This window comes from Cylas formicarius, unplaced genomic scaffold (genome assembly GCF_029955315.1).
Source record: "Cylas formicarius isolate icCylForm1 unplaced genomic scaffold, icCylForm1.1 PGA_scaffold_7__23_contigs__length_41026272, whole genome shotgun sequence".
In the NCBI taxonomy this organism is placed as follows: Eukaryota; Metazoa; Arthropoda; class Insecta; order Coleoptera; family Brentidae; genus Cylas; species Cylas formicarius.
The window spans coordinates 40,495,321-40,508,284 of NW_026844352.1; the positions used below are offsets into that span (position 1 = coordinate 40,495,321).

Below are 12,964 nucleotides of genomic sequence, written 5' to 3' on the forward strand. Positions count from 1 at the left end.
AATGGCCATAAACAGTCGAATTCGACAAAATTAATCTCTCACCGATCTCTCGTGTGGTTATTCGCCGATTTGCATCAACTAATGCCTTTATCGCATCTTTGTCAGCTTCGACCGGCCTTCCAGACCGTAGTGCATCTTCGACATCAAAATTGCCGGATCGAAATTTTGCAAACCAGTTCTGGCACTGGCGTACTGTTAACACGCCTTCTCCATACACATCCGTCAATTTTTTTCTCGCTTGGACAGCATTTTTACCTTTTCTGAAGTAAAAAAGTAAAATATGACGAAAATGCTGCTTATTGCTCTCCATATTTAAAAGGGCAGCAACCAAAAACTACTGCCTAGAATTAATAGAACTTTTTCACACACAAGCCTTGCAATATCAGCTCTCAAGATATATAATGGTTATGCGGCTTAAGTGTGAAGTTGGTTTCGAAAAAACGTAATTAAGTCCCCTGACGGGAAAAAACGAAATGACTTTCCGAACAACCTTATATTATTTGCCGCATATGCATGGAATGGTATAAACTCCTAGCATCTCAAATGGAATTTTGTCTTTGGTAAATCGAAGATGTCGAGAGATTTTTGGACAAATGGTAAATCTGGTTTTGACGTTATATTTCTTTGATATGACGTTTTCAATGTTTAGGAAGGGCAACAGTGGCAATCATTAGAGAGAAGAGCAGAGGTAAGGTGTTCAATAACTCGGGCTGAGGTAGTTTTACGACTCTGTTGATAACCGATGATTTTTGGGTCGGATAGTGATGCGACAATGCATTAAGGTATCGGTCTGTGTGCGTAGGTTTTCTGTAAACACAATGGCCCAATGTTAGGTGTGATATCTAAGAATTGGAGGTTATTATTAGTTTCCAACTCCATTGAGTTTCAAGTGGAATCGATCGAATAGAGTTTTCTTACAAACATTGCTTAACTCTAACCTTATTTATTTATTAATTAAAACATTATCGCCACGTCGTATGATCTTCCTTGTCGTTGTCGGCATCCCGCTTCTGAAGTTCCTTCAGTTTGAGATCGAAAACCATGTTGGCAACGTCGCGTTGCAAATATATTTGGTTAATAGGGCTAAGGGTTTTGGCCACGTCTGCGATTCCTTTGAAAAACGAATCGATTTCTTCGAATCGATCCGACGAATTCGTCGTCGGATCCGAATCGAACGTCATCTGAGACGATTCGTCCGTATCGTTCTGAATGATCGGTTCTTCGAACATGACTTCTTCGTCGGGTTCTTGTTTGATACGCGTCAGGTTCTCACCGTCTGAGCAAACGGCTGACTCTTTCGTTTGGTGCTGCAGGGTTAGCTTGCTGCCCTTTTTCAGAACGTAGGGCTGTAAGAACGTCATGTATTTGCTGTAGCGATACGGCCTTCTTGAAGTCTTTATATTTTTGTTTTTCCGTTTGAGGTGATCGAGTTTGACGTCTTTGACGTACGAGTCCCGCAGGTTCTTCCAGCGTTGTTTCACCTCGTACACTGAAAAAAAAAATAGCTGGGAAACAAAGGTTCATACACTCCTGTATTAAATTAAAGAAAGTGATTAAAATAAGCAACAAACGACAGATATCGTATAGTTCAGTAAAGAAAAACAGATGATGATAGCAAAGAGAGAAATCACTAGCAGATAGGACAGGAACTATAGTCAGAAACCAAATGGATTTCATACTAATGGTATCACGACAAGTGATCATTATGTAAAAAAAATTGTGCGAAGGAACACATATCTATAAAAACAAAAAACGCACCTTGGCTAAAAATGAAATCCTGGAACTTACGGAAGAACAGAGGAAGACCGAGAATAAAATTATCGAAACAAATCGGACTGTCTAACAAAAATGTTACCAGCAGAGGAGTACTTACAACCGTTTACAACAACTGTTAGACGGAATCAGTGAAGCGAGTTTTTGCGAGAATTTGCTTTTGAATTTATCCCAAAAAGGACCAAGTAGACGTTGATTAGTAATCATCTCTCGAACAGAGGACCAAAAGAATACTTTCTGGAGGCACCACTGGGCGTTGTTAGCGCAATCCGTATGACCCATGATTTTGCTTACCAGTTTGAGCGTCGGGATTCGGTTCGTCTTTCAATCTTTGCGTGATTTCCCGCCAAAGATCCTGTTTTTGCTCCACGCTGCCTTGCGGCATGCTGCTATCGTACAACATCGGATATTCTTTCACGATGGCCACCAGCTTCATATTGACATCCATGTCTGAAAACAACGCAAACGTTATCATCCAATGGCGCAGTTAACCTGTCGATTTAATTACACAGAACATCTTGGTTGAAAAACCTTAGAACTATAGGCATAGTATAGGCACATTAGATAGAAAATTGCTTATTTTAGCTTTAAAAAATTAATTACCATTTTTTATGGCAATAAAACAAAAATTTATTGGTCAAATAGTCAATGTTTTTCTAGCTAGGTATTTCCAGACGTACTCAAAAACGTCGTAGAAAGGAAATTACAGGCCATTCTCAGCGTCTAAGATGTTTGAAAAAACGATGCATCTTAAACCAAGCATTTTCGCTGTAATATACGAAATAAATATCATCTGGAAGTCTGTGCTTTGAAGTTTGATTCTTAAACCTATTTTAACTTGTGTATTTTTTACATTAGTTTAATGCATTTAATTATATTTCAAATACTAATTCAAAATTAGTTCTGATTTTTGAATAACGAATGAAAAAATTAATAAATAAAAACTACTTTTGAACGAACGAGACGTTTTAAGTTGGCTCTTAATACTTCTGTCGAACATAAAGCTCAACTTATATTGTCGAAACACGAAAGTAGTTTAAATAGGTAGGTAGAAAGGACATATATACGAGTGCAAAGGGTTAAATAATGTATATAAACGTAAATATTTTGATCTCAGACACCTCTAACCTCTAAACTATTCACGCGACTTTTCTCGCCTGTCCCTTTCAGTGGTGACTCATCTTTTCTTGACAGTGTAACGTTGGTTGCATAAGCATAGTATTAAGACTTTATATACGCAGAGACATGATTTTGAGATAGAATTCAACGATTCAACGAACTTGTTTCGCACGTTATCGGAAAAGTAACGATGTCTTTTCACTTGACAGGCGAAAGGCCAAAAAACGTTTCGCTTTTTTGTCCATTAGTCGGGTATTTTTTATCTTACCTGCCCAATCCAAACCCATGCAGACACTGGTATGCTGAATTGTGGAAAATTAAACTTCAGATCGCGTATAAAGCGCAAAACAAAGCGAGACGTGCGACGAGACGAGACTGGCGTCTAGCTGCGGCGCGGGCCCGACGCGGCAGCGGAGCAAAATGGCGACCACCGGCAACGGGAAAGTATGCTGTAGCTATAGGGCGGCCCAAAAAAAAAAATCCCTAGACCGATTTTGTTCGTGAAGTCAAAACGAAAGAGAAATGTATACGCATCATCGTCAGTGTATAGGGTATAACGGTTACATTTAATTTATTGTTAATATTACGTAATTAAAACGCGCAATATTCAACAATATCGCTTAAGAATATAATAACTCATGAAAAGACGACCGACGATGCTCGGCCCGATGATAGAGGCAACGGAAATCCGAAACGACTAAAACAACTTACAATTTGAAGTATCAAAACTGGAAACATAAAATAAAATACCTGACGGTTTTCCAACGGCAAAGGTTAAAGCCTAGAGACAATCTGAGAAACGATTGATTCGACCTTTCTTCCGAATTTTAAAGGTTCCAAATCTTCGGGGAAGTCGATAAATACAGCCCAAAATCTGCCAATTTTTGCTACTACAAGTCAAATTTTGTAAAATGTCGATTTACACGCGACCTCTGAAAAAGTTAACGACTTTTTTGTGGATTCCGTTAGAGAAATAATAAATAATATAAAAACAACACAAACAACTAATAAAAAATCTGTCCTTTGTTGTGCTTATACACAAGAACTAGTTACCGTGGAATATCACTTCTATCGGTTTTTTCCAAAACATTCGAAAAGTGTGCGGCACGATGCATCTCTAGAGAAGGGGCAATTTTTCCCGAATTCTCAGTTTGGTTTTCGCAATGTATTATCTACTCAAGACTGTTTAGTTTCCTTATGTAATCGAACCTGGATTAGAATAATAAAACATTATGTATGTTCATTATACTCGGGAATAGTTACGATCCTCATCTAAAGAACTCATCAGCGGTGTCCCGCAGGGAAGCATACTGGGATCTTTATTATTTATAATATTTAAAGGGCGTATAAAAATAAAAGTTCGGATTTATTTAAATTCAGAGAAATGCACAACTTTGACGACAATTTTGATATTTTACGTAATCATTCAAAAAGCAAAAAACAAAATTTGTTGGAAGCTATTTAGATTAACAAAATGAGATATTCGAATTTATTATATATTACTACCTCTTTTTATTTATAGGTGTCGGAATGTAATCATAAAGGCGCGCTGTTGCCGAAACAGCTGTCATAAAAATCTGAACATTTTTTGTTCTAATTTAATTTGTGTTAAATGGATTTTCATCAAGTAAAAGCCACCTCGCTCCGATTTTAGAACAGCAGAATCATAATTTACAGATGAAATTGGAAAAATATCACACTTGCAAAAAACGTTTGACCCTATTAAATGTTGAAAATTGAACGTCTATAATTTTGTTTCGAAACAATTACGACTCTGGATCGAGTTCCCGTAGCGGTACTGGAAAAAAAGTGTGTTCGTTGGCATCGTTCCAACAGAAACAAACACTCTCGCAGAGTGTTTTACTGCTTCCAAGATCGCCCGTGATTTATTTTTAGCCCGAACTCGCTCGGTTTATAGTTCCCAGAAACGTGTTATACAAAGTTTACGTACCCGTGTACATATATATATTTATACACACACACAGTTTACCGGAGTGTCGTAAAATTCGAATCGTCCACTCATCGATACGTAATAGAGAGGCTGGAACTGTAAGACTTTGAGTATAGAACGAAAATGTTTTTATTTTTATCCGATTTTTTATATCGATTTGAGTAAAAACGAGGGTCGTTGAGCTACAGTCTGTCTCTATCGTCAACGTGCTGGCTTGTGCCCGCAATTATGGAAGTTACGTCCCGCAGGCAATGGAACTCGGGTCCGTAAGTATTAAGGGGCAGCACATTAGGGACTCTCAAAAATTTGGGTAATGATATAATTTTTGTTGTTTATTTTATTTTATGACATTAAATATATACAATAAATTCATAGCTACAAATATCTATACACAATACTTTTTATAAAACTTCTGGATTCCTGTATGGTCTGTTCATAGATATAAGAAAGTGACCAATTGCTTTTGCATGGGATTATCCAAGGGTGGTCAGTAACATACAATGCCACGAGATTATTACCTAAAGTTTCGGAATTTAAATACAGGTAAAACTGTGGTCCGTAATAAAAAATAATTTTATACCTACCTGTGTTTAATATTCTTTGGTTTGGTATACTACTTAGTTTAAGTTTATTAGTAATCATTCTTACTTCGTGTGTAATACAGCGTGTGTTGAATCGTGTGGGACTTTTGCAAAATATGTGCGAGTCTAGTGTATCTTAGGAGATGCTCCCGCCCAAATGTAGAGACTATTGAGACTAAGGAAGTTATAAGCAATGTTTATTTGACTCTCATTGAACGTGGTGCCAGCAAGCAAGCATCTTTAGAAGAAACGGCCACATTGACGAAAATTCAAACATCAACTGTATGGAAAATTGTGAAGAATCCCATTTTAGCGAGGAAAAAAAGAAACGATGCTGACATTTTCTCGAGTGTAGATGAAAGTGATCAAGATATAATACGGCGTAAAATTTACCAGTTATGCGGGGAACAAATCGTGCCTACATTAGATATATTAATTAGGAGGCTTGAAAAAGATGAAACCGGTGTTAAATGAGGCAGAACTACCTTATGGAAGTGTATTCAACACGTGGGTTTTAGATTTTAAAAAATTGACAAAAGGCAAGTTTTAATAGAATCTTTTAGAATTCGGAAATAGCGACTGAAATATCTAAAAAAATTTAGGATTTACACAGAACAACAAAGGCCAATTATTTACTTGGATGAAACCTGGTTCGACACTTATGATACCTCGGGTGGGTTGACTCAACTGATAAGTGTCGCGCCATCAAAAAGAGGTAAAAGAATAACTATTTTGCATGCTGACTCTAAAGATGGTTGGAGTCCAAATGGACTTTCTCTGTCTGCGAAAAATATTAACGATTCTTCTCTGGATTACCATGAAGACACCTGATTTATTTGAAAGTTGGTTTAAAAACAAACTAGTTCCAAACATTTCTCCTAATAGCGTCATTGTAACGGACAATGCAAGTTATCACAGTAGACAGTTGACTAAAACCCGTTCCTCATGTTATATATTATACCAAAAAGCAATTAATTGTTGTTCTGTGGTTCTACAAAGCTTGAACCTACACAAGGAATACGTCTGTGATAATTATGCAAAAAATCTAGGGCATACAGTTTTAAGGCTTCCACCACTGTATATTTAATCCCATTGCACGTTTTTCACCAACTGAAATCTGCCATTCGTCGTAACAATGTTTTTCCCTTTGTTAACTCCATTTTAATTTAAGATTTAAACATAAATACATAAATAAATATTGTTTAGTATCTTTCTTATATCTATGAACCATGTTGAGCGTTGAATAAGATTGCTTAGCTTCAGATATATGAACATCAGCCTCGAAGACGGCTTGGGCTTTCGAATTGTGGGTATACTCCACGTGGCAAGAAAAGCAGGTATAGTCTAAACCGTAAAACCAAGCAAACAAGAATCGTCATCCTTTGCTTGAAGGTGGCAGACAATGATTCAATAGAAGTAAGAGATTGTCAAGCTTCATCTGATGATAGCCAACTTTTTAAGATGGGCGATGGCTCGTTCAATCCGCCGTATTGCCAACATAACCGAACACCAACTAACTAAACGATGGTTGGCACGTCAAGGAAAAATAATGCAGATAAGTATTATCTAATCTCGTAGCAGACATCTGAATGCCAAGAGAACATGCTTGTGACGTCATTTGAGCGCATTTATTCTGCCTGTGGTGCCACTTCTGTTCCCCGCCGTCTTATCAATGTTGTTTGCATGTCGACATAGATACGGAGTTCGTGAGATAACGCACAAAGGACATACATACGCATAACTCTGATGGTACACTTTTGATATTAGATATTCATATTCGAAGATGTTATCGATACAGTCGAAACTCTATATAGCGAAATTGAAGGGACTGCTTTTTTTTGTTATAATGAGTTATAGGCGCTTGTGTGTTCTGTAATATTTAATTATTTTATATACAATTTTTTAACATCTACTTGGGAACATTTTATATAAACATTTAAGAGGTACATTTAATGTTTCAAATAATCGGTCATTTTCTTTTGAATTTATTTAGTATGAAAAAAAAACCACACACTTTTCGCTTCGAAATTTAAGAGTTTTATCTGGCGTCATTTTGTAAAAAATACCAGTTTCGTCAGCATTAAAAATGTCGTCAGCAGGGTACTTTTCTGCTAGTTTTGGCCACGTCTTCTCCAGCCAATCGTTAGTGACGTTTCTGTCGACATCACGGGCTTCGCCACTTATCTGTCCATAATTTAAACCACGTCTCTGTTTGAACTTCCCCAACCAACCTTCCGACGCCTTGAAATCGATAATGCCAAGCCGTTCAGCAAACTTTTCTGCTTTTGTTTTACGATAGGTCCAGAGAGTGGTATATTTTTAAGGCGTTGCTGTTGAAACCACTGCAACATTGCCTGATCCAAATCTCAAATTTTGGTTTTCTTAGTTTATTTCTCGAAAACGGTTTACGCAATAGAAAAAATTCTTCAACGAGAAGACGCAGAAGATTCGGCTCCATAAAGCCTTGTTCTTGATCATTTTTAAAAAACGTACAGGGTGCGCCGCATATTCAAAAAAACTGAAAAATGAGTCGCCCTATTAAAGAAAATTGGCTATAACAAAAAGACTGTCCTTGAACTTAAATAGTGTAGGTTATATACGTCACAATTGAATCAGAAATTCAAAACTTAAATATGTGTAGGTTATATACGTCGCAATTGAATCAGAAATTCAAAACTTAAATTTGTGTGGGCTATATCCGTCGCAATTGAATCAGAAATTCAAAACTTAAATTTGTGTGGGCTATATACGTCGCAATTGAATCAGAAATTCAAAACTTAAATTTGTGTGGGTTATATACGTCGCAATTGAATCAGAAATTCAAAACTTAAATTTGTGTGGGTTATATACGTCGCAATTGAATCAGAAATTCAAAACTTAAATTTGTGTGGGTTATATACGTCGCAATTGAATCAGAAATTCAAAACTTAAATTTGTGTGGGTTATATACGTCGCAATTGAATCAGAAATTCAAAACTTAAATTTGTGTGGGTTATATACGTCGCAATTGAATCAGAAATTCAAAACTTAAATTTGTGTGGGCTATATACGTCGCAATGGAATCAGAAATTCAAAACTTAAATTTGTGTGGGCTATATACGTCGCAATTGAATCAGAAATTCAAAACTTAAATTTGTGTGGGTTATATACGTCGCAATTGAATCAGAAATTCAAAACTTAAATTTGTGTGGGCTATATACGTCGCAATGGAATCAGAAATTCAAAACTTAAATTTGTGTGGGCTATATACGTCGCAATTGAATCAGAAATTCAAAACTTAAATTTGTGTGGGCTATATACGTCGCAATTGAATCAGAAATTCAAAACTTAAATTTGTGTGGGTTATATATGTCGCAATGGAATCAGAAATTCATAACTTAAATTTGTGTGGGTTATATACGTCGCAATTGAATCAGAAATTCAAAACTTAAATTTGTGTGGGCTATATACGTCGCAATGGAATCAGAAATTCAAAACTTAAATTTGTGTGGGTTATATACGTCGCAATTGAATCAGAAATTCACAACTTAAATTTGTGTGGGTTATATACGTCACAATTGAATCAGAAATTCTAAACTTAAATATGTGTAGGTCGTATACGTCACAAATTCATAACTTAACTATGTGTACGTCAGATACGTCACAATCGAATCAGAAGTTGAAAACTTAAATTTAAATACTTTTTTAACCTTTATCGTCGTCGAAATTAAAAACCTTACGTTTCTAATCCGCACCTCCTATCATCATCAAATATGAACGACAGACTCCGTAAATACGTTCCAAAGCGAAGAAGGTCACCGAATGCGTCACGAAAGGTGTAATTGACGTCAGTGGCGGCGCGTTAAGTGCATGTTTGATTGTATAATGAGGACCGCGCGGGGACCGAAAAAAAAAAGAAAAGGTTAACTGGGATAAATGGTTCTAATGAACTTGATGAGCTCGCGCGTTGTTGTGGCGATTTCTCGTGAACGCTTTTACCGTTATTCCGATGATGAACCACGTGACGTATCTGTTTGTTGGCCGCCAAAAAAGAGGCAACTGAGGCAACAAACATTTACGCTTCTCTCTCTCTCTCTCTCTCATATTTTTCTAGAAGTTGAAATTACCAAAAAAAAAAAAGGATAAAGGATGCGGTCTTTAAATTCTTAAAAATATTTCCCGACCCCCCATCTCCCCCGACTCCACCCAGTTTCGATGGGCTTCGTTACTAGCTCCGTATATATCTGTCAAATTTCAAGTGGATGGCTTCAAATTTCGGACACTTATCGTGTTTCATAGCGAAGTCCAAAAAACTGATGAAGATCTAAAAAAAAAAGACGCACGCCTTGGTTTGATCAGACCCATTTTTTATCGGTTCATGTACCTCGTGCACGGCTTAAAAGGAGCCAAATTTGAAGGTCGTGCTGCAAACCGTTCAAAAGATATAGCCAATTAATGCCAGGTCTACAGAGAAACGGAGAACGGATAACGGAGAACAGAAAAAAAAGCGATACTGACAATTTTTTAAGTGACTGATATTTAATTATTCTTATATTTAATATTTTGTATATTAATAATGATAAGTATCGTCTCGGCAAGGTGCCGCGGTTTTGCAGTAGTAGTCAAAGTTAATCACGGGGTCGGTTGTAAAAACGCTATATTTCTGGTCCACCTATACCTACCTATTTGATTTGAACATTCTGACTGGCATCCGACGCTTGCGGTGCAAATTTCAGTTTGAGTGCCTACATCTTTCCTAATATAGGATTTAATTTTGTTTCCTTCTAAAACATACATATATTTATTTTATAAATGCGTGTTAAAATCCCAGGAAAATCTTACCGTCGGAAGCGGACCCAGCACCCAATTTCAAAGAAGGAATTGCAAATTTGTGAAGGCGATTTCGAGCCTCGTTCGCAAAGCTGTCATCGCCGAAATGTAAACCGCAAATCCTTATTCGACTGTGACTTTGTTCTAACGTTATGTTAGCGTATCTATGACTGCCCGTAAATCCAAGTATATTTTTCCAAACACGACACCTGCAGATAAGGATGGAATTGAATATACCATGAAATATAGCTATAAGAAAGAGGGAAAAAACTTTTTAATTGGTATTATACCACGACCAGAAATATTGTGGTTTTATAACAGACCTCGTCATTAACTTTGCCTACTGTTTATACCCGTAACCATTCCGGGACCGTCCTAGGAATTGACCTATGGTCTGTTCATAGATATAAGAAAGTGACCAATTGCTTTTGAATGTGATTATCCAAGGGAGGTCAATAACATACAATGCAACGAGATTATTACCTAAAGTTTCGGAATTTAAATTTAAATAGAAAATGGTTTTATACCTACCTGTGTTTAATATTCTTTGGTTATCACAGTAGAGAGTTGATTAAAACCCCTTCCTCATATGACACAAAAGCAACAATCCAAAACTACATGTACAATAACGACATTTATTTTCACGAAGATTATACCAAAAAGCAATTAATTGAGGTTCTACAAAGCTTGAACCTACAAAACGAATACGTCTGTGATAATTTTGCAAAAAAAAATCTAGGGCATACAGTTTTAATGCTGTACCACTGTATATTTAATCCCATTGAACATGTTTGGCACCAACTGAAATCTGCCATTCGTCGTACCTAACTAACAACAACTAACTAACAACTAACAATATTGCTTTCGAAAAATCGTCGGTGAGCGGGGCAAGTTCGTCGAAAATAGCGCGAATCAGCTTTTTCAATGTTTTTCTATAGTGCTCCTGCGGACCACTATGGAAGTTTCGCAAAATCGATGTAATTTGATTGTGAACACACCCCGTCTAAAGTGTCCTTCACATCTCGTCGAACTTCAAATTTACGGCATACTTCAGTAAATATCAAAATTTGTACTGGTAATTGCATTGCATACCGTTCATACCAAATTATCACATCTTTAAAAGTTTTTCATGTATCGCCAATAATTCACCCACAATTTCTACGACGTACCCTGTATATAATTCCAACAATGTTCGAAATAGAGGATATAGCTCTGGATCTCCTTAGTTTCCTGGTATCCGAATTTTTCCAATGGAGTAAATGGTTTTCAAAAAACTACCTGTTTTCCGAATCCATGTAGTACGTGGTAATTGTAAATGACGTCATCGCGTCTAGATTGAGGGTGAGAGAGAAATAGTGGTTTTCATTTGGTTTAGTTCAGATAACTCGAACAGCGTATGTGATCGACGAAAACCGTAAATATAAAAATTGTAGGCCCTTGATCCAAAACACAGATTTGAAATTATTGCCAATTTTCAATAATAGGGGGACCCATTTTTCAGTTTTTTTTTATTTGCGGCGCACCCTGTATATTCTTGAAAAATTGTCACGAATAAAAGTTTATAGAGCCGCATCTTCTGCTTCTTCTGGTTCAAGAATTTTTTTGGTCTCGTGAACATTTTTTGGAAAAATGATGTTTTTTGTAGACCTTTACAAGCACGATTTTTTATTTTTTTAGAATACACTCTCTGATAGAGAAACAAATGAAAACATAAGACACAAATGTGGAAATGAAAACCTGGGCAAGAATGGAATCAACATATAGAGAGAGTGTCTGAACAACGGATAGTGAAGATGGAACGACAATTTGTGATAAAAATTACATTGAAGTAAAACAGACAGAAGTAAAATACTTGAAATGTCAAAGCAATAATAGCACTATATTTTTGGTCGCACCATACCTGGCCTCGTCTAGCGGGCAACGAAAGAAAGACAGTCCCTCATTTAATTTACTGCCACAACCTTCCACTACGCAATACGTCACAGACATCGCGCTCACTTGTTTCGCCTACTGGCAACCTACTGCGAGTTAGGCGGGAAGGTGCCCCCCCACCCCTCTCCAACGATCTATCGGCGTTGCGAAGTGCGGCAAATTATATCTTAATTCTGTAGACTTTGGTTAGGCAGGGTAGACAGGGTTGGGCAAACTTTGATTTTTATTTAAAAAAAAAATGTGATTTTTTTATTTTAATTTCATAAGAATATGTATTTCCCAGAAATACAAAAAGGATGTCGAACTTCCATTGTCTTTATTTTTAACGTACACAACGTTTCGGACAATTGTATCACTACCCGTTATCAAGTGTAAACTAAACTTAATTCTACGGCTACAAGGTTTATATACTAGGCGACGGAGTCGGGTGTACACAAGCGTGAAGTTGTTCAACTAGAACGCCAGCATTGGTGCGCGCCTTATTAAAGATTGCCAAATTGTTGATATATCACGCTTGTATTGTTGAAGATGTTTTCATTGTTTCTCTGTAAACAACCCGCGCTCTGGACCATTGGATGTTGTGTTGTTTGGTCCACACATGTTCTGCGATACCTGATTTTTGCGTTTCACCCTTCATTGTATGTTTCTTATGTTCTCCAACTCTTATTTTTAGCGGTCGTTTGGTTTCGCCAATATATGACTCTCCGCATTCACAGGGTATCTGGTAGATACACTCTTTCTCTTGAGTCGACGTTTCAGGCTTTGTTTTTGTGACTACACTTCTTAATGTTGATCCAGA

The 12,964-nt window shown here is 36.8% G+C and overlaps 2 protein-coding genes across 2 annotated transcripts in view; one reads left to right on the forward strand and one right to left on the reverse strand.

Moving 5' to 3' along the window:
- LOC132705566 (uncharacterized) overlaps positions 1 to 12,964 on the forward strand; it is a 71,350-nt gene that overhangs the window by 24,803 nt on the left and 33,583 nt on the right. The window lies entirely within an intron of this gene.
- On the reverse strand, positions 325 to 12,936 carry LOC132705568 (uncharacterized). The gene is made up of 5 exons (XM_060676221.1): positions 12,134 to 12,936; positions 10,246 to 10,442; positions 10,086 to 10,187; positions 2,068 to 2,223; positions 325 to 1,489 (listed from the first exon to the last, which is right to left on the reverse strand). Exons 1-5 carry the CDS (start codon positions 12,220 to 12,222, stop codon positions 963 to 965), a joined length of 1,071 nt encoding a protein of 356 aa, XP_060532204.1. The 5' UTR covers positions 12,223 to 12,936; the 3' UTR covers positions 325 to 962.